We start from the raw sequence: 25,738 nt of genomic DNA, 5'->3' as shown, positions 1-25,738 counted from the left end.
GCTCACGCTCTGTGTCTCTCTCTCAATAATAAATAAACGTTAAAATTTTTTTTTAAAGAAAAGGAAGGAAAGAGAAAGACATTAGGTAAAAACTAAGGAAATCCTCATAATATACAGACTTTAGATAATAATATTGTACCAACATTGGATAATTAACTATGACAAATGTATCATATTAATGTAAAATGTTAACAATAAAGGAAACTGGGTATGGAGTATATGGAAACTCTCTTAACTACCCCTGCAACTTTTCTATAAACTTCTATAAATTTTTTATAAGTCTAAAATTATTTTAAGAAACAGAATCTATTAAATAATTGTTGAAGTTACTTCCTTCAAAAGAACTATGAGGCATATAGTTGTTTTTTCCTTGCAGTGTAACTTAAAAATAATATTAATATTGATGGATTAGAATGTGGATAACTAGGCATTTCTTATAATGCTGGCAAGTATCTAAATTAATAAGAGTATTTTTGAAGAACAATTTATGATATTAAAGGAAAGGCAGTGAAAACTTCAGTCATGAACAAAATGAACCCTAATTTGTTTATTTTCCATAGGGGAACACGACCAATAGAGAATTTCCTCTAAAAAGAATTGGGTTTCTAGAAGCTACAAAGAAGAAAGTTTGTAGTCTTAGTAGTAATTTATTATCAAGGATTTTTACTTCTTAGTGAAAAATGAATTCATACATCCATACATAGTTAAAACAGGTTTTGTTGTTAGGACAGAGTCTTCAATTTAGGTTCAGTGAGCGTGTAGCATACTAGGGTTGCTAGAACATGATGGATTGTTTAATACATAATTATTTATTAGCTTTGGCTTGGTAGAGACAGGTGCTGGAAATAAAGAGCCAAATTTGGATAATGAGTATAGGCTGTGCACCACGCAATCACACTTTTTGGTTTTAAATTCCAACTATGTAATTTGCTAGTGCTATGACCTTAGAAAAGTTACTTGTGCATAAGTTTTCAGTAAATATTAGCTATTGTATAAACTGAGATCTAACATTATAGAATTCTCTTATCTCCATTTATTAATCTATCCTTTTTTTTTCTATCAACACCCCAGACTTGCCTTCACATATTATGTGTCAGCCATTTAAAATTTCTTGTAATTTATCGATTAAGCTACACTGTTCTTATTCTCATCTTTGTATATATTCTTCCTAAAGCCAAATGCACCTATCCATATGTTTTATTTTATAATTATTTTACTATAATCCTTAATATATTATAAAATTTGCTACTTCTCTATTTTCTCAATTAGGCAGGTTATATTGAAGGCAGACACAAAATTTAATTTTTTTCATATGTTCTAGGATTCAGAAAAGATCTGTCATGTTGTAGGCACTCAGTACAGACACTCCAGAACATTGCACTTTAATTATTGTTTGTATATCCTCCATCATTTCTTAGACCATGGTTTGACAACTGACATTTTAGTGGTTTGTATAAAATTAGCCTTGAAGGAATAATATGAAAAGGAAACAAAGCAGATGCACTCAATGCCATTCCTTGTATTTGTTTCCTAGGGATGACATAACAAATTACTACAAACTTGTGGCTTAAAACAACAGAAACTTATTTGGTCACAGTTGTAGGGAAGAGAAATCTAAAATCAAGATGTCAACAGATCACACTTTCTCAATAGGTGCTAGGAGAGAATCCTACCTTTTTTTAGTTTCTAGAAGTTCCACATAGTCTTTGACTTGGAGTTGCATGACACCAACCTCCACCTCCTTCTTTACATGCCCCTCTTCCCTATGTGTCTTCTCTTCTTATAAGGAGACTTGTCTTTGAATTTAAGGCCCACCCGGTTAATTTAGGGTGAGCTCTTCTCAAAGATCCTTAACTTGGTTACATCTGCAAAAACCTTTTTTCCAAATAAGGTCATGATCACAGGTACCAAGTATTAGGACTTGGACATACTGTTTAGGGACCACGGTTCAACCTTTTATATCACCTCAAGGCAAGGTACAGTTGTATATTCCTGAATCTCTGAAAACACATTTGAATGAGAGAATTTCCAGATGAAAGGTAATATCACTATCAAACCAAGAATAAGCAGAACCAATACTTTAAATGTTATATTGCCTTCTATAATGGCTTTAGTTATATGCTAAATTTAAAATTATTTTATAAATTTAAATGTGTCCAGGTTTTAGGGTAATAGGGGTCACTAGGGAATCTCCCCACACAAGTATTTGTGTGGATAAAGAAAATGTGATATATACACATGCACATGCTCACACACAATGGGATATTACTCAGCCATAAAAAAAAGAATGAAACTTTGTCATTTGCAACAATGTGGATGGAGCTAGAGTATAGTATGATAAGCAAAATAAGTCAGTCAGAGAAAGACAAATATATGATTTCACTCATTTGTGGAATTTAAGAAACAAAACAGATGATCATAGGGGGAAAAAAGAAGCAAACCAAGATGCAGACCTTATAACTATAGTGAACAAACTTATGGTTACCAGAGGGAAACTGTGTGGGGGATGGGTGAAATAGGTGATGGGGATTAAGGAGTGCTCTTGTGATGAGCACCGGGTATTGTATATAAGTGTTGAATTACTGTATTGTACACCTGAAGCTAATATTATACTGTATGCTAACTGGAATTTAAATAAAAACTTTAAAAAAATAAATATTTGTGAAACACTTTATACACCATCAAGGTTTTCACTATTTTAAAAGTTTATGATCTTATAATTAACTTTAGTCAATGATCTCTATAATACAGGCATAGATACTTTAATAAAACATGTATATCAAGCTACATATACTTGAAAGAGAATGAAAAGAATAAAATCTAAAATGACTGAGCTCTGTGATACTTATGCACTTTTTCCCCCTCTTTATCTGTGGTTGTGGTTGCTTTTGGTCAGTAGGCCTTAATTTTATTGAAAATATTGAACTAAATTAGTTCTCATAATCCAACCATAATGAACTACTTCATGTGCTTAATTTTACTCAAATTTGAAAAATATGAACTCCATAATATAGACTCATGTATATATTATATATATATGTATGTGTGTGTGTGTATATATATATATATATTTTTTTTCTTTCTTAGATGTCTTCCTGGATTTTCTGGAAAATTTTGTAAAATTAATATAAATGAATGTTCTTCATCACCATGTCTAAATGGTGCAAACTGTGGAGATCACATCAATGGATATATTTGCGAACGTCAACAAGGTAATTATTGAAAAAATAATAATGCGTATTTAATACATTTACAAAATATGTTTATGTATGTATGTGTGCATACGATTTTGACAATACCCTCAACCAATAACGTTAATTATCAGCTAAGTTTTAAGCAATGAACACACTTAAAAAATATGAAATGGATGTTCTTTGATGCTAGTAACCAATCACTTAGGCTATTAGCAGAAAATCCTAGTGTTTAGAGTATATCTTACTACAAGTGTTTTCTACATTTGTGTAAACTTCATAATCCTGATCTTTATGTCAGTTGTGCCTGGCACACAGCAGGTCCTTTATAAATGTTAGCTCTTATCAATATTGAAATCATTATTACCTCCAACAAAGGTCAGTATAGAGATGGACAAGCTTAGTAAATTGATTTTATGTAAGGAATAATTTATAATTGGTGTTTTGGCCATTTCTGCCTTTGGTCATATTCTTTTTAAGTATACATTGATTAAAAAAACTTGTGTCCATGCATCTTTTTCCCTCTCTTTCTTCTAGTTTCTACCTTTGCAGATTTGTTGCTTTTTTCCTGTGTCTTCTGTCACTCATCTTATCTTGAACATTCAGGTGCATCCACTCAGAAGAGATGGTGAATGCCTAATTTCCTCAAGAAGTAATAAGCTCTCAGGAATATACATGGGGTATATTTTTGGTCACTAAAAAATAATAATCACCATTTATAGACTCCACAGAGGACTTGAGACAGTTTGTTGATACCCCCTGGGTTCTGGGATTCTGGTTATTTGGGTCCCCTGAGGGCATAACAGCCAGGCAGCCACGTGGGTAGTAAGGCTCCTGTTGTTTATGTGAAATTATACAAACTAGCGAACACTTATCAATTGAGTATCATTGACATGTTTTTGAGAAGTTGAACATTTACTCAGCACACTACTCTGTTTTGGCATACTCTGTAGGTTTTATTTGATCAGATACAGCATCTGAAAGCATTTCTACCTGAATGTTGAAATCGCCACCTAGACATAAAATTATAACTCTTGCAGATAAAAGAAGTAGAATAAACATTTCAATACTCTGATATTAAAACAATGCACACCATTTCAGAAGCTTGTCTCTTTTAAGCAAAAATATCTTTATCAAGGTCTGAACATTTAAAATGCTATAATAGTTGCCACAAGCAATGAATGTAACCTTACAAAGGCAGTTATGAAACACAACACTTATATGAGTCATTTTTACCATTTCAATATATATCTTATAATTCCTAGGTTTTTTTTTACAGTAATATGTGTATCTTGCCATTGCTAGATTAGTTTTGATGCTCTAGGTTAAGATTTATAGTACTGTAGATTCACTTGGAAGTATGGAGCCATTCTGAAGCAGGTGTAGCATTCAAATGAAGCCCCATTCTGAGTGCTTCTCACCAGTCCATAGTAGAAAGTGGAAGACCTCCTTCCTCAAAAATGATACCCATGTGTGTTGCTAGGTGTCAGTCAGAACTTGCGGGTACTTTTGACTTAGCCTGAGATTCTTTCCTTTTTTAAAAAAGAAATTTAATGTTATTATTTATTTTTGAGAGAGAGAGAGATACAGAGTGTGGGGCTTGAACCCACAAACTGCAAGATCATGACCTGAGCCAAAGTCAGATGATTAACCAACTGAGCCACCCAGGCACCCCAAGCCTGAGATTCTTCACAGTCTAGTCACAAAAGCAAAGACCAAGTAAGCAACAACCAAACAAATTCTTGGAAAATGCTGTAGATACCCTTCCAGGCCCTTGTCCCTGCTCCCAAGGGCTCTTTCCAGGCAAGGCTCTGAATCATACTGATGTACCTTTCCTCCAAAGTTATTTGAAGAATAACTTTGTTTGAAGAATAGTTGTTCTCTTGAAGATTACTTTTCATCCCTTACTCATTGTATTTATTAGCATAGCTAGCTGAGGGTTTTTTTTTTTTTCAGGGTTTTTAAAATGTGTATAGTAAAATTTACTCTCTGGCATATAGTTCTTTAGTTATGACAAATGCATAAAGTTGTGTAAGTACCACTACAGCCAGTCATGTAACCACCATCTCCCAAAATGTGCTCATGCTACCTTTTTCCACCCTCAACATAAATTGGTTTTGATATAATTCTCATTCTTTTCTTTACCATTTTTGTCCTTGAAAATCTACCCATTGTTGAGTTCTTCTTTTTCTCGTGTTCTGAATTTTAGATTTTAAAAGCAGCCAAATGTGGGAGGACTTTGACATTTATGTGTTTGGAAATTACAATTACAATAACAATACTAGAAAATGGACACCTTTCTATTTTATGTGCATTGACTCATTTAGCTTTTATAACAACCTTATGTAGAAGGTACTATTATTATCTCCTTTTACCAGTGAGAAAATGTAGTCCAGATTCTTTGGGTAATCTCCCATAGCACATTAGTGGCAAAGCTGAGATTCAGAGCCAGGAAGTCTGACCTGGTGTTATACACTCATTTTTTATGTTTCCAAAGAAGGGCCTTCAACTGAATAGCAACTTCCCATAATGTTTCAGTTATGCCAGGTGAATAAGTTCTAGAGATCTATGGTGCAACATTGTGCCTATGGTTAAAAGCACTTAACAGCTCTTGCTAAAGGATAGATATCACCTTAAATGTTCTAACTACAATAAAAAATAAATAAAATTGACAACCATTTTTTTTAAAAAAGGAACTTCACCAGTAAGACCTACCAGTGTTTTATAGCTTAGTCTTAGATGTTAGCAATTCTAACCATTATGAGATTTCTTCAGGAAGGTTGCTTGCCCACATCAGTCTGATTATTTCCTAAAAAGCTTGATAAGCAAAAACTGATAACTTACCATTTTTCTGAGTAGTTCATATAAACATGCATTTTCCCAAATGTCACAGAAGGACACACAGGCTAATTAATTTGATTTATACAGGTCCACTCTTCTCTTATCCTTGGAGGAAACCAGCCTTAAATAGTGTTGATAATTCTTTCTTAGGCTCTGGTCTACATCATGTCATCATCCTTACCTTACACAGTGTCTGATAGAAGCCTGCCTTCACTACATATTTACTTCTGTCTTTAAATTAGTTAAGTACTATAGGGACGCCTGGGTGGCTCAGTTGTTAAGCATCTGACTTCCACTCAGGTCATGATCTCATGGTTCGTGAGTTCAAGCCCAGCATCGGGCTCTGTGAGTCATGACAGCTCAGAACCTGGAGTCTGCTTCGGATTCTTTGTCTCCCTTTCTCTCTGCTCCTCCCCTGCTTGTGCTCTGTCTCTTTCTCTTTCTCGAAAATAAGTAAACATTTAAAAAATTTAAATTAGTTAAGTACTATAAATTACAGCCATGTTTTATTTTCATCAGTTGAAAATCTTAAGTTCACATCATATTACCAATTATCAGAATTATTTTGTCTTCACGTAACAACAGCTCTTCCACCATTGTCATAATCTTGGGTGACTCACTGTATCTCAAGGTTTGTAATTTATCCTTTTGTCTCCATCTCCTCTACTTTATAGTCCAAATAAGGATATATGGGACTTGGAATATTCTGAACAGAACAGAGTTCAAACAATTAAATGCCAGTTTCCTCACTAGATATATCTGTAAAACACAACTGAAATTTGGATTGATATAAGTAGGTTAAAGACACCCTAAATGTTATTTAGTTTTGGGCCACCAAATCCTGTCTGAGAAGTTGTATTCTAGTGGAACCTCACAGAGTGTTCAGCACTTATTGAAAAGAACAATCCATTTATGATGCTGGCCAATGTTGTGTAATCGTAGACGGGACTATAGTTACCACAAGCCCCTCCCTCACTGTAAGGGGACAGATGATTATGCCCTTTCCTCCAAGATACCTAGGTACATTACTTGACAAGGAAGGACGGGTTCCATCTCAGAACTCACTCATCCTCTCCACATGAGATCATCGTGCAGGTTACAACCTGAACAGCATTCAGGACAATTCTAATCACAGAGCTCCTCCTCTGCCCGCTTAGTGAATTCAATGGCTAGTGAACTCATTTCCATGGAAGTATTAATACAAGCATTCAGATTATTTTATTAAGAAAAACATGCTTACTTTTGTTTTAGCCTCAATATTCACATTTATAGTGTTATATAAAAATGTTTAACACCCAGTAAGTGAAACCACAGTTATCCCATTAAAAGCAAATTGAAACTGAGAGAACAATCTCTGTATTGCAAATGTGAATGCCTCACCCAGAGTTGTTCTCAGCCCCTGGGGCAGTCACTCTGCCCAGACACTTTTTATGCTCAGGAGGGTTGTAATAGTGTTTATATAGGTGACGATATAAACTGTGGATACACATTTTGCTCTTAAAATAGCATTATTCATTTTGAAACAGAAATGCTGCATTGTCCTTGGAGCAACGAAACACAGAAACAGAAACAAATAGTTTCTTCCATGAATACTCACAATTAATAACTCAGGGATATGACTTTTGTATTCAGAACAGAAGAGATACATAATGATCTTTGTTTTAATCAAGACCCATGAAAAAGTGAAATATCATTAATATGAAATAAAGAAAGTATACTATTGTATTGTCATGAAGATTTAGATGTAAAAATCAATTCTACATATTCTAGAATTAGACTAAGAAAAAAATGATTTTAATTTGTCATTCAATTACTGAATAATACATTAACTAGTAAGACAGAATTATTTTAGGTTTAGGTTTAATTTAATTTTATTTTATTTCCCCATATTAGCACTTGGTGCTGAGAGGGAAAAGGAAATGAAAGTAAAATATATAAATCTTTCAAATAGTGACTTTTATTTTCATCAATAAACTCTATTATAACTGCTATGTTACAGCAGAAAATGGTAGTATTAAAACAGGTCAGTGTTTCCAGTTGTATATGTACTTGAAAACTTGTAATCAACTTAAAATTAGTCTAATTTGTTCTTATTTTTATTACAATCTGACTTCTAAATTCTCTTTTTTATTTTATATCCTCATTGTTTGATATGATTTATTCTGGAAGCACTTACTTAATTTCTACTGTATATGAAAATAATACATTAGTACTGAGTTTAACACCATAATGATTTGATTACTTTTCTGGATTGCTAATGAAAACTCTTTTCTGAATATCTGGTTACTTTATTACATATGGACATCAAACTACAGAGGATTCAAGGAATGTTTTCTTCTTCTCTGCTTCTAAACCTTTTTTTTTTTTTTTAATCTTACCCACCAAATTTTCATTTGTCTGTTTTATATTCCCTTAATTGGTTCCCATTTCTTATCATTACCTTGCCCACACCACTACAAGGACATCATCTTATTTATTTACTTTGTTATATTTTTACAAAACAAAACAAAACTAGTGAAAAAGCATTATTTACATACATAAGCTCTTCCCAAATGCCACAATCCCAAGTGTACTTAAGCAAGGTGCTGAGCAAAGAACTTCTGGAATCTGGGTAGAATAAAGTTCAAATCCCAGCTTTGTGACCTGGTAAAACCCTCTGATTCTCAATTTCATGATAAAATTGGGGGGGGTGAGGAAATCACCTAAAACGTTGTAAAGCACTAAACATAGAATTATAGTTAAGATATATCATTTTTGTATGAGACAGCCTGAGCCCATTAGCCCATGTAAATTTTACTTTTCAAAGTATCTGTTTCTTCATTCACAAAATTGGAAAATAAACTCATCCATAGAGTTTGTTCAGCATGGCACCAGGAACAAATAATAGTAGCCAACATTTCTTTAAAAAAAACTTACTATGTACTGTGTTTAGAATTTGCACAGATCATTTCACTCAAATCTCACCATAAGTTTATGAAGTAGGTACATGGCTATTTCCTTTTGCAAGATCTTGTAACTTGCCTCAGCTTTCACAGCAAGTAGCCAGACTCTGGGGCCTGTGAATATACCACATCCACCAAAAATTTAAAACATACAAGCTAATTTTATTCACTATTTATTACATTGCTAGTTTCCATCTCTCTTCATTACCTTTTTTTTTCCTAATGCATATTATGAAGCTGAAAGAATTTTGACTTCAAAGACTGGCTCCCTGGAAAAAGATCTAAATCTAATCCAATTTTATATATATACACGCACATACATACATATATATATATATATATATATATATATACATACATATATATATACATATATACATACACATATGTATGTATACAGGTGTATATATGTATATAATTGCATATAACTATATATGTTAAATATATATTCATTATATATACATATAAAAGAAACATCTTTTCTAGCAACAAGATAAAAGGCTATAAATTATTTTCCACTGACCTTTAGTAACCAAAGCACATATATTTGAGATAATAGACCCAAATTATGATTAATATTTGTGTTAAAACATTTTGTTATATACATTTGAGATATAAAACTTTAAAATTCAACATCTGTATACACTACAAAATGATCACCACCTCACCACCTCAAGTTTCATTACCATCCATCACCATACAGTTGACCCTTTTTATCCATTCTGCCCACGCCCAACTTCCTTCGTCTCTTTACCAGTAGTCTTTTCTCTATGTCTATGAGTTTTTATTTTATTTTGCTTATTTGTTGTTTTGTTTTTAATTCCATGTGAGTGGAAATCATACAGTATTTGTCTTTCTCCATTTGACTTATTTTACTTAGCTTAATAGGTCTGTTACCGAACCCAAGTTCGGCTATCCCTGGTTGAAATGCCATTACTGAAATGCCATGGTTGAAAGGCCATTACTCAAGAGACAAGTTTTTGATTGGAAAGGAATTTGAGCTTTATTCAGGAGGCCAGCAACCTAGGGAGAAGGCAGACTCTTGTCTCCAGAGGTTTCCACCTGGCCCAAGGGTTTTTAAAGGAATTTAGGGAACTTAATTAGCAAAGGGAGTACAGTGGCCTACAATATTTCTTGATTTCATATAGACTCAATGATGCCAGCTACATTTTCTCAGTTCTCCAGAGTTGAGCAAGGGGGGGTTCTGTTTGTGTTTTGTGATGTGTAACAGTACTCTGTTCTTGCTGCAAGGTCAGCAAGGTCTTCAGATACACAAAGGGAGTTAAGTGAAATCATCTATGTGACCTAGAAAGAAAAACAATTTGCTAAACAATAGGTAGGCTAATCAGATAGCCGAGGTGGCTTCAAACAGACTTGCTGGCTTCTGTGGCCTGGAAAATTTCTGGTTCCTCACTCCTTAAGTCCAGTGGCCTGCAAATCAAAGAAAATAAATTAATTCTGTTATACATCAAGGGACTTAGGTTAGCAAGTAAGGAATATGTTAACTTGCAGCAAGTTAACTCTTAAGACTGTTTGAAGTGCTGTTACAGGTTCATCCATGTTGTCACAAATGGAAAGATTTTGTTCTTTTTTATGGCCAAGTTGTATTTATTCCATTGTATAAGTATGCCACATATTCTTTAACCATTCATCTATTTTAATGGTTATAATTGGCACTCAGCATCCATTACTGTCTATTGTGGTTTCTGTACTGCAGAGACAAGAAAACGAAAAACTGCAATATCTAGACTTCCACTGAAGCTGATGTGAATAGAAATTGTGTTCCATCAATAATAAATATACGTGAAATGTAGATGATCTAGTGGAGATCATTTCTAGATGTCTTAGCAATTTCATATGGTGGATAAGATCATGGACACATGAGATTTTCTGAGTCTCTGACTTTGTATTAAAATACAGAACCATCTGGAATGGCAGTGGGACTCTATAATGTAGTGTTCAATCACTAGCTTCAGGGTAGAAAGGGGCAGCCAGGGAGATCGTGCTGGCTGCTTCCTGGTAATCCAGCTTCCTTTATTTAGTACAATGCGTTCTTAAACTGAGTAATTCCAACGTTGGCTTTTATGTTTCTCAATTTCCTGATTATAGTTGAGGTAGTATCTCCCAGAGAGTCATATCTGTGGTTCTTAGAGTTACTCCTACAGCCCTTCCTTCTAATAATTTTGGGAGCATCTTATTCTTGGTTATTACGACTCTTTTTGCTTGAATACCTAGAGTGGTTTCTGTTTCCTGTGCTAAATCTTGACTAGCTTATATTGTATCCTAGTTTGTCGTTTTTGAGCAACACATCCATAATGTTCCCCGCAGCTTAACTGCACTTTAGACAGGCCTCAAGACTCCATGCCCCTGACCTCCCTTTCTTCAGAGCATTTGCTTTAGAAAACTAGTAATTGTAACTTTTTTCTCTGCCCCTGAAATGTAAACTTTCTTTCAGCCTCTTGCCAATTTTACAACCCAGAAATGTCTTTCTCAAGTACCAGGGAGTCATCCTTTTGAAATGTAATTACAGAAAAGGATAGGGCCTCTCCCTCCCCAACTAGGATCTGTGGAAAGCTAGGAGCCCACTGTTAATAAGTGACAAGTACCAAACACAGATATACAAAGCACTTTGACCAACCTCTCCCTCAGCCCAGTATCCTCCAGTATTTTCCCATTAGCTCACTCCAGCATTTGAAAATCCTCCCACCTACCTTTGGTTCAGTGCAGTTAAATTCCATCTCTTTCCCCTGTTTCAATAATCTCTTTCTTTCTTATTGAAATACTCTTGAATAAAGTCTTCCTTGTCTTTTTAACTGGTATGATGATTTTCGTTTCTTTCACAGTTCTCATCTTATGGTTTAAAGTTTTGTAATGTCCTTCATAATATTAGAAGCAAGAGGAAAAATACTTCATCATTTTTAATTGTTTAAACTATATTGTGAACTGTTTTATTCAATCAAAAGAATATATAATTAAGGAATATTTATTTTATAAAACAATATAATAAACATTTGTGTACCTTCCATTGGCTTCAAGGAATAGAATATTAGCAGTAATTCCAGCCTCATCTATATTACTCACTGAATACATTAATATCCCCCTACCCTAGAGTGACTGTTCTGAGCTTTATATTCAACATTCCCTACTGTTCTTCTTTAGAGCTTTATTTTATATATGTATATCGCTAAGCAATGTTATTAAGTTTGTATGTATTTGACTTTTACAAGAACAGTTAATCAATGTAAGTATTTTTATGGAATATGCTTTTATGTTCAACAATATGTTGGATATTCAACCTTGTGAGAGACTGGTCATAGTGGCTTTTTATAAGCCCTGCAAAATTTTTTTTTTTTCTGTATCACCTTTTATAGCCTCCATAGTAGAGTTGCCTACAGAATCAACTCAGCATATGAAAGAGCATTATGAAGTGAAGTGAAAAGAGTCTTGGATGTGGATTTGGTAAATTTAGTCTGTTGGCACCTCATTCTGAGTTTGATCTGGACTCTGCCAAATCTTTTAAACTCGTGTCGTATTTTTCTTCTTACAATGCTCTTTTGCATTAAATCACTTCTAAGCACCTCAGAATACTTATGTAATTGTTCTCTTATAATTTATCAAAGAGGAACAGTGAGACTATATTGCTAAGCAGGAACAAGAATAAGAATGCATTTCCCAATAGCCAGAGGTCAGATTAAATGCTGTTGAATAATACATAGAAAAATAAGGCTTGAATATTTGCAATTACAGTATGCATTATAGTATACACAGGCAGTATACAATTATAGTATAGATAGGCAGCTAGTAACAGCTGCCTCTAAAGACTTATTGTCCCTATGTAGAATGGTATTTTCAAGTTAAAATGTTCCTAACATATTAAGGATCATTGTAAATAGATCCCTTATAGGAAAGAATCAATGATTTTTAAAAGTGTTCTTAATGTATAACTAGTAAACTATAGTTTTAATATTATCTTGTGGATAGCTTAGCAATGTTGGTTGATAGGTTGGTGATAAAATAATGGCAAAAGCCAAAGAAAAAGGGCAAACACACGATGTTTTAATTTGGAATATTACAATGTTTAAGCATTCTTACAGCTGATAATGAGCTGAACATAGACATATTATTTAAATTCTGTAGAAGTACAGCATAAGAAATACTTACTGTAAAATGCTACAAGTATTACAAGAAAACATTTTATATCCAGGAATATGGAATAATTGCTTTCCTTTGAGTTTAAGATTCATATTAAATGGAAGTATGAAATCTGTTTATTCCATTACCTTCTATGTATTTATTCCAAGGTAAAATAAAGATATTTGGATAGGTGATGTAGAACGGCACCATAGGTACAAGCCAAAACTTTATTTTACATATGCTTTGCTTCCATTTTTATATAACTGTGTAATTTTAGGGGAAATTATTTATATTCTCTAAGTTTAATATTCTCATCTACTAAATAGAGATAATAATAATACTACCTGATAGAATGATTATGAAGATAAACTGTGATAATTTATATAAAACATCAAGTATAATTATAAAAAATAGTAAGAGTATTGTTAACTACACATAAGCTATTTATTATATTATTATTAAAAATTGAATATATGTTTTGCGATTGTGTTTAACAGGGTGGTCGGGACATCACTGTGATAATGGACTTGAGGAGTGCATTTCCAAATTGTGTGTGCATGGAATACGCATAGAAAATGAACCTGACTTTGGCTCAGAATGTTTATGCATATCTGGATTTGTGGTAAAGACTATTGATGGTTTTGTTGTGATACTTTTTTCATTGCTTCTGAAATATGGTGAATAATAGAAAATTCTTTGGTGAGAAATTAGGTTGGAAAAGTTAATATTAGTGTTTCTTTCTCTGACTGTACATGCTGCTTCTCAGCATTCCCTTTTCCTTTCTTGTCCATTCATCACAACCACCCTCAGCCTTTCCTTTCAGGAGAAAAGCATTCTGATAAATTGATTCACACTAAGGTGCAAGTCACTTAATGTATTGTCCTTTAATGTTTTAATGCATTTGGAAGGAGGATGCCAGTAGAGAAATTACTTAATATTGTCAGAGTCTTGGCAGAACCTCTATTTTGCCCAAGGGCATAGCACTGCTTCCAGAGTTGGGCTCAGAGTATTGTATGTCCAAGGAGAATGAATCTGCTTTCTTTGCAAGTCTGGACTGGCCCGAACTCCATTAGCACTGGAATAGACTTACCTTGGTAGCAATGTCTCTATTAAAAAATAGCTTCTGACCACAATCCTTTATTAAAACTGACCACAGCACATGAATATAGTAAGGGAACAGCAATTGGCAAGACTATGATGTCAGGAATTTTAAATGTATATTTATAAATGTCATTAAAAGATAGACCAGTCTAAGATGAGATTAAGGCTCCATAATTAGAGGGGACACACAGTTAGATGACCCAGTGCAAGATTAAGGAATCAGACTTAAAAGGAAGATGAGACCTGCCCAGTGCCTAAGAAAGATGCACAAGTATGGGTAGAACCAGACTCCTTAGAGCTGGAAGATGAGAAAGGAAGAGTCAGAAGTAGGAGTCTCCAGAAGTAGTCAAGGAATTGAATGGAAAATGGTCAGTAACTGTCATCAAAAAATAATTTGAGAAAGCCTGTGCTTCAGTCAGATACTCTTCCCTTTTGAGGGTATTCCCAAGGTTCATCTGGCTGAGAGAGATATGTATAAGCTAAACCAGAACTGCCACCTTCCTGAATTTTTAGAGTCCTCCTACCCTGGTTCTGCTCTGGGGAAGGGTGTTTTTCTTAGTGATCACAGAAGGACGATCTTTGGGGAAGAATTTTAGGCACTCTGATACGTGAGTGTGGAAAGTATTTGGTGACAAGAAGTTAATTGTATGATGCCTCAGATTATACCAATGTTGGCTTCCTCAAAGAGATAGTAGAAAGAAAACAATCTGAAATAAATCCTTTATTTTTTAACTAAATTCTCCTGCCAATACAGACTGGTATATAGAAAATAAATCGTCATTTCATAAATGTTTTTATTGAACACAAAGAATTTACTACCAAGTACCCTTAAAATTTCTTTCAATAGTTAATACCCTGGGATATAACTTTTCACATTGGAATATGAATCAATTAATACTTGTATATTAGTATACTTATATATTAGTATATATTGAAAATATAAAAATCTTGAAAAATATGTGGTTTTATAAAACCACAAGTCTACTAAGTAGAAGGAAGTGTCATCTATATTTTAGTAACGCATTTAATAAGTTAATTTGAAATTAATATTCTTATACTCTCTCAAATACTTTAAAGCTAAAACAAAACTAAAAAAAAACTTACTATTATAAGAGAGAGTGGGTAAAAAGCTGTAAGGGAGATTCAACTTTGTTAATGCATTAGTCATGTTCTAAAATGAGTAGATAAAGATAGAGGAAATTTGATTTATTGAAAAATAATTTAATATTTAAATGTTATACATATCAATGGTCTAACAGTACAGACATTTAAAATTAGATATACTTAAAAGTATATCCTTGAAAATAGAACATAAATTATCAATAGGAATAAAATGCAAAATATTTTGAAGAACTATAAGAAAATCAAAGAAAATGTTTAAAGTCTTTTTTGGAATGACAGAAATTTTACTGCCAAGTTAGAATCCTAAATATTGAAATAAGAGAATGACAAAACTATTTTGGAAACAGGTATGACAAATGTATAAGATCATTGAAAAATTGCCTTAAATTTATTTTCTCCCTTTTACAACTAATCCTGAGAGTAAATGGGATATGAAAAAAAAATAAGAATCATAATCCTGATGTCAAACTTCTTTAATTTCTTATATTCTTTAAAAGAATGTCATTCACAGAAAGGTATAAAACTTGAGAGAATCTTAAGAAACAAAGCAGTTCAATGGATTAGAAGACAAATAAATTTATTTGTATTAGGATTAGGATTAAGTGTGCATGTAGAGTTTGGTGAACATGAAAACAGTGGACATAGGGAATAATTGACAATTCACAGAGGGGATAGGGCATGGCATTCTAGCAGCAGAATAGGCAGAAAGAGACTAAATATTACACCAGTTAACATTTTCTAGTAAAATATTTGCTTATTTCTCTGTCCACTCTGATAGGCTGTGAACTCAAGCTGGTATAATTTTAGTATCCTTAACAGCACAGAATATAACATATATTTTTTATTTTGGTCGTCATTGAAATTGAAATTGTTTTATCAAAGTCCTAGCATGTTAATCATAGTTGTTTTAAATTTCTAGTTTGATAATTGCAAAATCTCTCCCATACCTGAGTCTGATTTTGGTGCTTCTTCTGTCTCTTCAAATTGTACTTTTCATCTTGTAATATGCCTCATAATTTTATATTTATAGCCAGACATGGTGTCCTGGGTCTAAGTAACTGAGATAAATAGATCTTTAGTGTAAGACTTTATTTTCATTTGGCTAGGAGTCAGGCCATGTTTGCTGTTTGCTGTAGCTATTAGGTGTCAGAGGCTAATATATTCTGCTGATATCACCTTGTTTTTATCTTCCCCGTAATCATTGGGTTTTCTTAGGACTTCTTAAATAGACATGAGGTGTGTAGCTCTTTTAGTTATACCCCTTGTTATTACAAGAGACCTCTATTGATGTAGTTAACATGTGGAGGGAGGAGAAGCTTTCAAGAGTTCTATGATTAGGTCTGACTTCTAGTGAGACTGTGCCTCATGCCTGGGCTGTGATGTTCACATGTGCTTCTCAGTCCTCCTCTCCCTTAGACGCAACAAGAAAACTTCAGGAGGCTAGAACTGGGTATTTCCTTTCTCCCAGATTGATTAGGCTCTGGTAAAATAGTTTTCCTTCAGCTCAGGCCTTGCTAAGAAGAACATAATATTCTGGCAGAATTTCAAAATGGCTTTCTCTCCCCCTGTTGGAAGCACAAAGGGATTTTTCTCCTATCTTCACTGTGAGAACGTGGAGGTAAAACTTAGGAAAGTTATGGAGGATCCCCTAAGACTGGACACCTCTGGAGTTTTGAACTCTCAAGATTGTCCAGCATTTTGAGAATTACAGTGGGCTCTCGTGCCCTGCTACTCGCTCCAGCAGTGGTTTCTGCTCCTGAGTGTCTGTTTTGGTGAGCTATGATTCTCTGTATCTACCTGACTGCCCCACTAATTTGGCAGAGAGCAGTTTTCCTTGTGACTTCAATTCTCTGATGGGTCTAAGGAGAGTTCTTGATTTTTAGTTTGTTCAGCTTTTTATGTTTATGAAGAAGGGAAGGATGACTTGCAAGCTTCTCGCAAGCTAGACCAGAAACCAGAAGTTTTAAGGGACATATTTAATAAGGAAATGGGGTGAGTTTTCCTCCATTCATGAAATTCAGTGTATCTTTTAAAAAACTGATTTCCTTTTTCTAATTAAGTTTCCCAGGTCTCTCACCTCAAATGATTGCTCCATTTTCCAGAGTTGCTAGACATTTTTATGGAAAAGATGCCAATTTATCTGGTATCCAATTCCCCACTAAATTGTAGAAACTAAAAAATTATAAATCATCTCGCACAAATAAGTATACCAGTTGCTACCACATGTAATCTGTGTTAAAGTGCATTAAAATATATCAGATTAATGGGGATATCTGAGCATTGAATTTCTGAATATAACTTGATACAGCAGACCTTATTACAAACTACTAAGCCTTTTATTAAAATAATTTATAGCAATTCTCTTTACATTAAGTCTGTTTATGTTACCTTCTCTCTGATGTCCTTATTCAAATAGATCTCCAGAAAAATGCCACATTCTATATTCTTTCTATTTAGGCTATTCTATTTAAAAACTCTCACTAATTACATTGCCATATAAAAATGTTAACTCAGCTGAATGTTTATGTGATTAGAGAAAATTAATATTACTGCAATTATTATTTGTTTGATAATGAAGAGTAATTTGAGAATTAAATAGCCCCTACTGAATAGGGGGATAGTAATCTATTTTTTTCCATATTTCTAAGAATTAAATTTTAGTAGATAATATGAAAGACCTGAACTCTTGGGTTTTTTATAATGTTTAGGGCTGTGACAGTCTCTGACAAACTGATAATTAGTGTGGATTATTCTTTTTAGCAGAACTGATTTTAAAAGTGAATCAAAACATAAAGTGCTGATATTATTCTAAAATTCAAATGCTCTGCAAAAGAATGTAAATGACAGAACACAACTTATTGAATATCCTAAGCTTGCTAAGAAAATTCAAGACAAGTGATCTTCCTCCTTTTATTTGATCAGCATTGCTCATTTTTTCCTCAGTAAATGAATTTCACCAGGCAATATTGATCCATACCATACATTAACCAATGACTGTCAATGGGTCATACTTATTGCATTTTGCAAATGATGGTCAACAAAAGTGTTAATTGCATTCTTTAAATTAAAACGAATCTTTATGTAGTATAGAAGCTGTATTTGTATTCAACAAAATGGAGGAGAGGGGAGGAAAATCTGTTTTCTGAATAAGGAAAAAATGCTCTGAGTTGTACAGAAGTCCAGTCTATTTGCAATTTCTTATTTTTAAATGTCATCTTATAAATAGACCTGAAAGCAAGACACAGGATAGCAAGATAGACTGTTTGATTTGATGTTTGTCTAGAGTTCTGTGGTTTATTTTTCATGATATAAAGTCATTGATGTTGTTAATGAATATTTACAAGTATTTATTGTGTTCAAGATCCCATTATTCGCCTATTAAATAATTAAAATACGTGTGTCTCCATATAGGAAGTAAGGAAGCAGAAGTATAGTTCTTAAACTCATAATTTCTTTTTTTTAAAGAGATGTTTTATTGTTTTTGATATTTATTCATATTTGAGCTCAAGTTATTTATACATTTGATCAGTCAAAACACATCTAAAATAAACAGCATATCCTTTGGACACTCACCATAGCAAAGTATTTGGAAATCATATACCGTATATAGGAACACACACTGTTCTTAACATTCAAATTAGGGAAAAGAGGACAGGTCCGTATGCAAACACTTGAATACACAAACAAAGAAACAAACAAGAACATTTGTTTTAAAGGAAATTTGATGCTTTGCCTTAACGTATTCTGTGCATATATTGTGTGCAGAGCACTACACTAGATCCTCAAAATAATGTAAAAATTCATTAGTTTCAACATCATACCAAAGAGAGTTTTCATCTGAGTGAAAGAGACAAATGTGTAGGGTATAATACAGCATTCAGCAATGGGTTCAAAATGCAGGAAACTGTATGCTGAAGGAAATGAAGACATTAACTAGGATACTGTTTATGTAGTACTGATATTAAAAATAATAAGGCAAGGGGTGCCTGGGTGCCTCAGTTGGTTAAGCGTCCAACTCTTGGTTTCAGCTCAAGTCATGATCTCACAGTTTGTGGGTTTGAACCCTGCATCAGGCTCTGCACTGACAGCATAGAGCCTGCTTAGAATTCTCTGTCTCCTCCTCTCTGTCTGCCCCACTCCTTCTTGTGCATGTGCTCTCCAAATATATAAACAAACAAACAAACAAACTTTAAAAAAGTAATAAGGCAATTGGCAAACCCTGAGTAAAATAGTGATTAGAAGAGCTTTCTCGAGGGACGAAGATTATGGCTTCCTCTCAAGGGTTAGAAAGGTATCCCCAAAAGTATTAAGTCTTCATCGGTACCTCATATTGAAAAGCCTACCTTCAGGGATTGATCAGTACTGCTAATGAGAAGTCTAAATATATAATAGCCAGTTTAAAAAAATCTGCTTCTCAAGACTAGTTTCACCATGAACAGAGATGTGTGTTCTCAGCATACTCAGCAATACAGTAACTTAGTGTTTTACAACCCAAAGTATATAAAAGTTTTGGAGAAGGAGGGAAGGTGCAAATTTGAATGAAAACATGTATTTTAATAATGCAAAGAGGACATTCTCTGTAGTAAATAAATATATTTATTATGGGAAATGCAGTTTAATATTTTTAGAAATAGAATATTAAAAATAACTTGTCTTACAATTTATATAACAGACATATAGCATAGCCATTATGCACAATCTAAATCTCTCAGACTAGTTATTATTATTGATAAAAGAAGTATAGTAGAATTATGACTACACTTTAGAGCTATTTAGATAATATGGGTAATGGTTGTCCACCTCTTTATATGTCTGTGTCATGTTTAAACATGGTAGTGGAGTAATGTTTGTATTTTGGTAGAAACAGAATACTCTTGGTATCATATATTGCCACAGAGGAGAATAGGTTTAATGTTTTAGACCTAGGTTAGATGGAAAATTATTTGAGGCTCAGTTTCAAAATTTATAGCATGAGGCAAAACCATACCTAAGATAACATTGTGAATCCATTGGAGAGTTGGGAGTAGAATTTTAAATGCCCACACTTATATACTAGTGTTCTTTCCTCTACACCATACCTTTTATTCACTTATATTAAGATAGATATCTCTATGTAATATTGATGGAGGTATGGGCAAAAGATATTATTGAACTACTTTTCAAAATGCAAGCATAGGCTGAATTCCAAAATCCATTCCATACTCCCATTCTCCCAGTACCAATATCCCCCACCAGAATTGTTAGAGTTGATGAACAACATTATTATCCAAAGTCTATAGCTTTTATTATTATTTCAATTTAAATTAAAGTTAGTTAGCATGTAGTGTAGTAATGATTACAGGAGTAGAATTGAGTGATTCATCACTTACATATAACACCCAGTGTTTATCACAAGTGCCCTCCTTAATGCCCATCATCTATTTAGCCCATCCTCCCACCCAACCCTTGGTTTGTTAAGATTCTTAACATCCCTCCCGCAACCCTTGGTTTGTTAAGAATCTTCTATGGTTTGCCTCCCTCTCTATTTTTATCTTATTTTATTTTTGCTTCCCTTCCCCTATGTTCATGTTGTGTTTCTTAAATTCCACATAAGAGTGAAATCATACGATATTTGTCTTTCTCTGACTGACTTATTTTGCCTAGCATAATACACTCTAGTTCCATCCACGTCGTTGCAACCAAAATCTGTATTTTACATTAGAGTTCACTCTTGGTGTTGTACATCTTATGGGTTTTGATAAATGAATAATGATATGTGTCCACCATTATAGTATCATACAGAGTATTTTCACAGCCTTAAAATCCTGTGATCTACTTACTCATCCCTTCTACTCCTCTAATTCCTAGCAGTCATTCATGATTTTTTGTCTCCTTGGCTTTTCTTTTTCCAGGATGTCATATAGTTTGATTAATACCATAGCCATTTTAACATATTCTTTCACTTCAAATATGCATTTATATTTTTCCATGCCTTTTTATCACTTAATAGCTCATTTCTTTTTAGTGCTGAATAATATTCCCTTGCCTAGATGTACCACAGTTTGTTTACCTCCTAAAGGACATCTTGGTTGCTTCTGAGTTTTAACAGTTATAAATACAGCTTCTATAAACATCTGTGTGCAGGCTTTAGTGCATTCATAAGTTTTCAGTTTATTTCAGTAAATATCAGAGAATGGAAATTGCTGGGTTATATAAAAAAGTGTGGTTAGTTATGTCAGAGACTGCCAAACTATCTTCCAAAGTGCTGTACCATTTCCAATTTTCATAAACAATTAGGTAGCATTTTATAATTTATTTTCATAGCAATTGCTAAAACCGTAACCCATCAATTGTTTGTGTATCTCTGTATTCAATATGTGACTGAACTCTCCCCCCTCCCCTCCCTTCCCTTCTGTTCCCTCCTCACCTCTCCACCCTGCTGTGCTTCTCTTCTCTCCAGTAATAAGCTCCATGAGAACGGTAACTATGCATATCTGTCGTTACCTCTTTTTCCACATTGATACCACATAATAGATTCATTCTAAATAAATATTTATTTATCAAATGAGTAAGAACATGGGTAAGACCATAAATATTTTGGTGTTAATCATATAAGAAATTTGCAACATAGATTAGATGCAATGCCATACACTATCAAAGATATAGTGAATTCCTTTCTATAATAATAAACTGATGTAAAACACCATTTGAGCCACAAGCTACCATGAAAGTTAGTTATCATTGGTGAAGCATTAACTATTTGCCAGGCTAAGTGTTTTGGATGCATTACTTCATTTAGTGCTTTAAAAAAGAAAAAACAAACTTGTGACATAAGAAGCATTGTTATCCCTATTTTACAGACATGGAAATAAAGAGGTTAGAATACTTTATGTAGCTGGTAGATCAGGAAGGTTTTGTTCTGTATTCAACTCTAGGTCTGAATCTTTTTACACTGAGCTATGCTCAAATTTCTCTTGGCAAACACAGTCACACTAAAAAGGACTTAACTCATACAATTTCTACAAAATTTCTCTTACATTTTACACCAAAATTTCTTATTCCACATGGCTCTTACATTATAACAAATGGAAGTGTGCATTTTACATCTGCCAGTTTATTCTATAAATAATTAAATACAGGCGAGGCAGCAGGAAGAAATATGATAACCGACATCTACTGCGTTCTTTTGATGATAAACACCAATCTCTCTGTTCCCCTGCTTTTTCTAGTATTGCCACTGAAAAACAGCAGGGTTTTAATGCTTCCCTTGTGGCCTAGGAGTCTTTTTTGCTATTCATAATCAGTGCATCTGGTTTAGCTTTTTTTCCCCTTAATTAAAAATAAATAAAACTAAGAAAAGAGTCAGTCTATAGGGAAGAATAAGATCTGTTGCTTGTCCCTCTCCATGCAGCTCAGGGGCACTAATTTTCAGCACAGAGTATTTTCCTTGCTGTATTTGATATATTTTAGGTGTTAGATGGTATCCTTGTACCATGGTACTTGATTTGGTTTTGTGTTACTTCATGTAACTGTTTTCATGTCACTTGCACTTGAATTTTCCAAGTAAAGAGAGGATTGTGTGCATATTTTCAGAATGTGAAGATCAGCTTCAAAGCATTCAAACTATAAGCCTAACCCACTTCAGTCTGAAGGGAGAGAGATAACATGTATTGTCACAGTGGGTTATAGGAAATAGATAGGCTACTACTAAATAGGAAATAGTAGGCTACTACTAAAGGAGTCAGAAGCCATCCTGGTTAATGCTTTAAAATGAAGATTGCAGGGGCGCCTGGGTGGCTCAGTCGGTTAAGCGCCCGAATTTGGCTCAGGTCATGATCTCTCTGTCAGTGAGTTCAGGCTCCACACTGGGCTCTGTGCTGACAGCTCAGAGGCTGGAGCCTGCTTCAGATTCTGTGTCTCCCTCCCTCTCTGCTCGTCCCCTGCTCATGCTCTGTCTCTCTCTCTCTCCAAAATGAATAAACGTTAAAATTAAAAAAAAATAAAATGAAGATTGGACCTTTGTATTTTAAATGATCTACAAGATGAAGAAAAATATAAAATGATCAGTACTGTAATGAATCATTGTGTGTGTCATGCATACAACTGTGGCTATTTGGTTGGCATGTAATAACAGCCCGAAGAGAGATAGACAACAAATGATATTTATTAACTAATGTGTTTTGATAAAGGTATGTATACAAGATACTATAGATATCAAAATAAAGGTACAGAGCCCTACTCGATTTGATTGAATTGGTTCAGAAAAGAGTTCCAATAGGAGAGCAAGCCTGAATGACAATGACAAGTGTAGCAAGTATGATTGGGTGTAGGTTGAAGTTGCCCTACAGAGAAGAGGTACAGAAAGTTGCACATTATTAAATGATTCTGATAGGATGGCTAACACAGAGTAGATTCTCAATATTGTGTTGAACTCAAATCAAATCAAACACAAATTATTTTAATTTAAATTAAATACAATGGTATTACCAACATGAACTGTGCCATGGTTGAGCCTATAACTTTAAAATTCAAACTATTTCTTCATTCAGAGCCCAATATCTATATTTATAGTTAACATATAGGAAAATAACTATTACTTCTTTGATTAGAATCAAAATAATTGACATGCAATTTAATTTATTCATTGTAGAAAGTTGATTAAATATCATCCACTTAAAATTTGAAGGTAGTCTATTTGTGTATATTTTCTATCAAAATATAATATGCTTATTGCTATATGAATAATTTTATTTCAAAAAATTGATCTGTACTCATAGTTTTCTGAGTTTATTTTAATGTGAAACATTAGAAAAGTATTCAGAGAATATTTTTTGCAAAGGGAGTTTTAATTCAATACAATCCAAGTCCCAAAAATAAAAAAATGTAATTTATGTTTTTTAATGTACAGGTGCATTTAACAGTACTGAAAAAGGGGGGAAAGTTTAAATATCTTTATTATAAATGTATTAGAAATATATGATTTGTGCACATTGGTCTGAGTAATTTGTATATATATAATAATTCATATTCAAATATATAGCTTATTCATCAAATTGTACCTTTCATTTAGTAATTACAATTTAGTTATCAGATTACAGACCCATTGTATTCCACAGGCTTTTTATTTTATAAGTCACCTGTGAACTTCAATGGAAACCAAGTAATATAAAGATCTTGTCCCAAGACTCCAGTTCAACATTTGTAATCAATTTGAGTTGACCAAATCAAAGGCTTTTGGGTCTCCAACTCAGTAGAATTATCACTCCCTTCTTTTTACTTAGCATGAAGCAGACTGACATAGACTGATACCACAAGCTCCCCCAAGAGTATTCTTTACTAGCCTATGATCTCTAACACTGAGCTAGACACTTGAGGACTGTTTTTGCTCTTAAAAACTTTGGTCTACTGGGAGTGCAAAATATGTCAAACAGCAATCACAGCATGACAGATAACAGCTGCAGTTAAGGTCTACACAGTATTTCATGAAAGCACAGTAGTGATGTATTTAAAAACTTTTTAAGGAACATAGAAGATTTCCAAGAGAAGTTTGAGTTGAATCAAAAAAGTTGGGTATCTGGGTTACCTAGGTTCAGGGTGGGAATATGTGGCAGTAGTGGGATTCAGGAAGGAAAAAAATATATGTGAAGTAGTAATTATCATAATTTATGTAAAAAAGTGATTAGAAATAAGCATATGTTTTTAGAAATGGTCAGTGTCTGTGTGTGCTAGACTACATCATTTTTACTTTTCCTAGGAAAGTGGTAAACCACTGATGATTTTTTCAGCTAAGGAATTACCTAGTCGGACTTTTATTTTAAAAAATAACTCTGAGGTGTCTCAGTGGCTCAGTCAGTTAGGTGTCCAACTTTGGCTCAGGTCATGATCTCATGGTTAACGGGTTTGAGCCCCATGTCAGGCTCTGTGCTCACAGTACGATGACTGCTTGATATTCTCTCTCTGTCTGTCTCTGTCTCTGTCTCTCTCTCAAAAGAAATAAACTTTAAAAAAATAACTCTGGCATATATTCTATAGTTAGTAAATATACTTGTGAGGGCTTGCCTCTAAAACAGTGTCTCTCAACCTCTTGTCTCATCAGCTTTCTGCAGGAAATCTGTTGTCTGAACACTTTGTCTCTAGTGTTAACCCTGGCTTCTCCCCTGAGCTGTGCTTTCCACTTGCCTTTCTCAAATATCTTCCAATAGCCAGATCAAGGAAAATGTCTGATTCAGTACAGTCCTCAAGATATTTATCTTTTCATTCATTAGTTCTCCTAGAAGTTGTCCCAGAAGATTAGAATTGTATAGGAAAGCAATGAGCATATAGTTTCAAAGAGAACTCCACCTAAGCAAATCCCTTGAAGATCTGGTAGCCAAATTCAATGAAGGGAAATAAAGTTAATCTTCTAAGAAAGTAGAAAACTCACTTCAA

General features: G+C 33.7%; 1 protein-coding gene across 1 annotated transcript in view; it reads left to right on the top strand.

Annotated features, from left to right (window-relative positions):
• The window catches only part of EYS (eyes shut homolog), a 1,650,074-nt gene that overhangs the window by 832,404 nt on the left and 791,932 nt on the right, over positions 1-25,738 (top strand). The window contains exons 22-23 of the mRNA XM_030315776.1: positions 3,088-3,212; positions 13,606-13,730. Of these exons, the coding sequence (XP_030171636.1) occupies positions 3,088-3,212; positions 13,606-13,730 (250 nt within the window). The remainder of the gene's footprint in view (positions 1-3,087; positions 3,213-13,605; positions 13,731-25,738) is intronic.

The sequence above is a fragment of the Lynx canadensis genome, chromosome B2, assembly GCF_007474595.2.
Source record: "Lynx canadensis isolate LIC74 chromosome B2, mLynCan4.pri.v2, whole genome shotgun sequence".
NCBI lineage: Eukaryota > Metazoa > Chordata > Mammalia > Carnivora > Felidae > Lynx > Lynx canadensis.
Note: the sequence above shows the minus strand (reverse complement) of the source record. Positions and strands in the feature narration are given on the sequence as shown.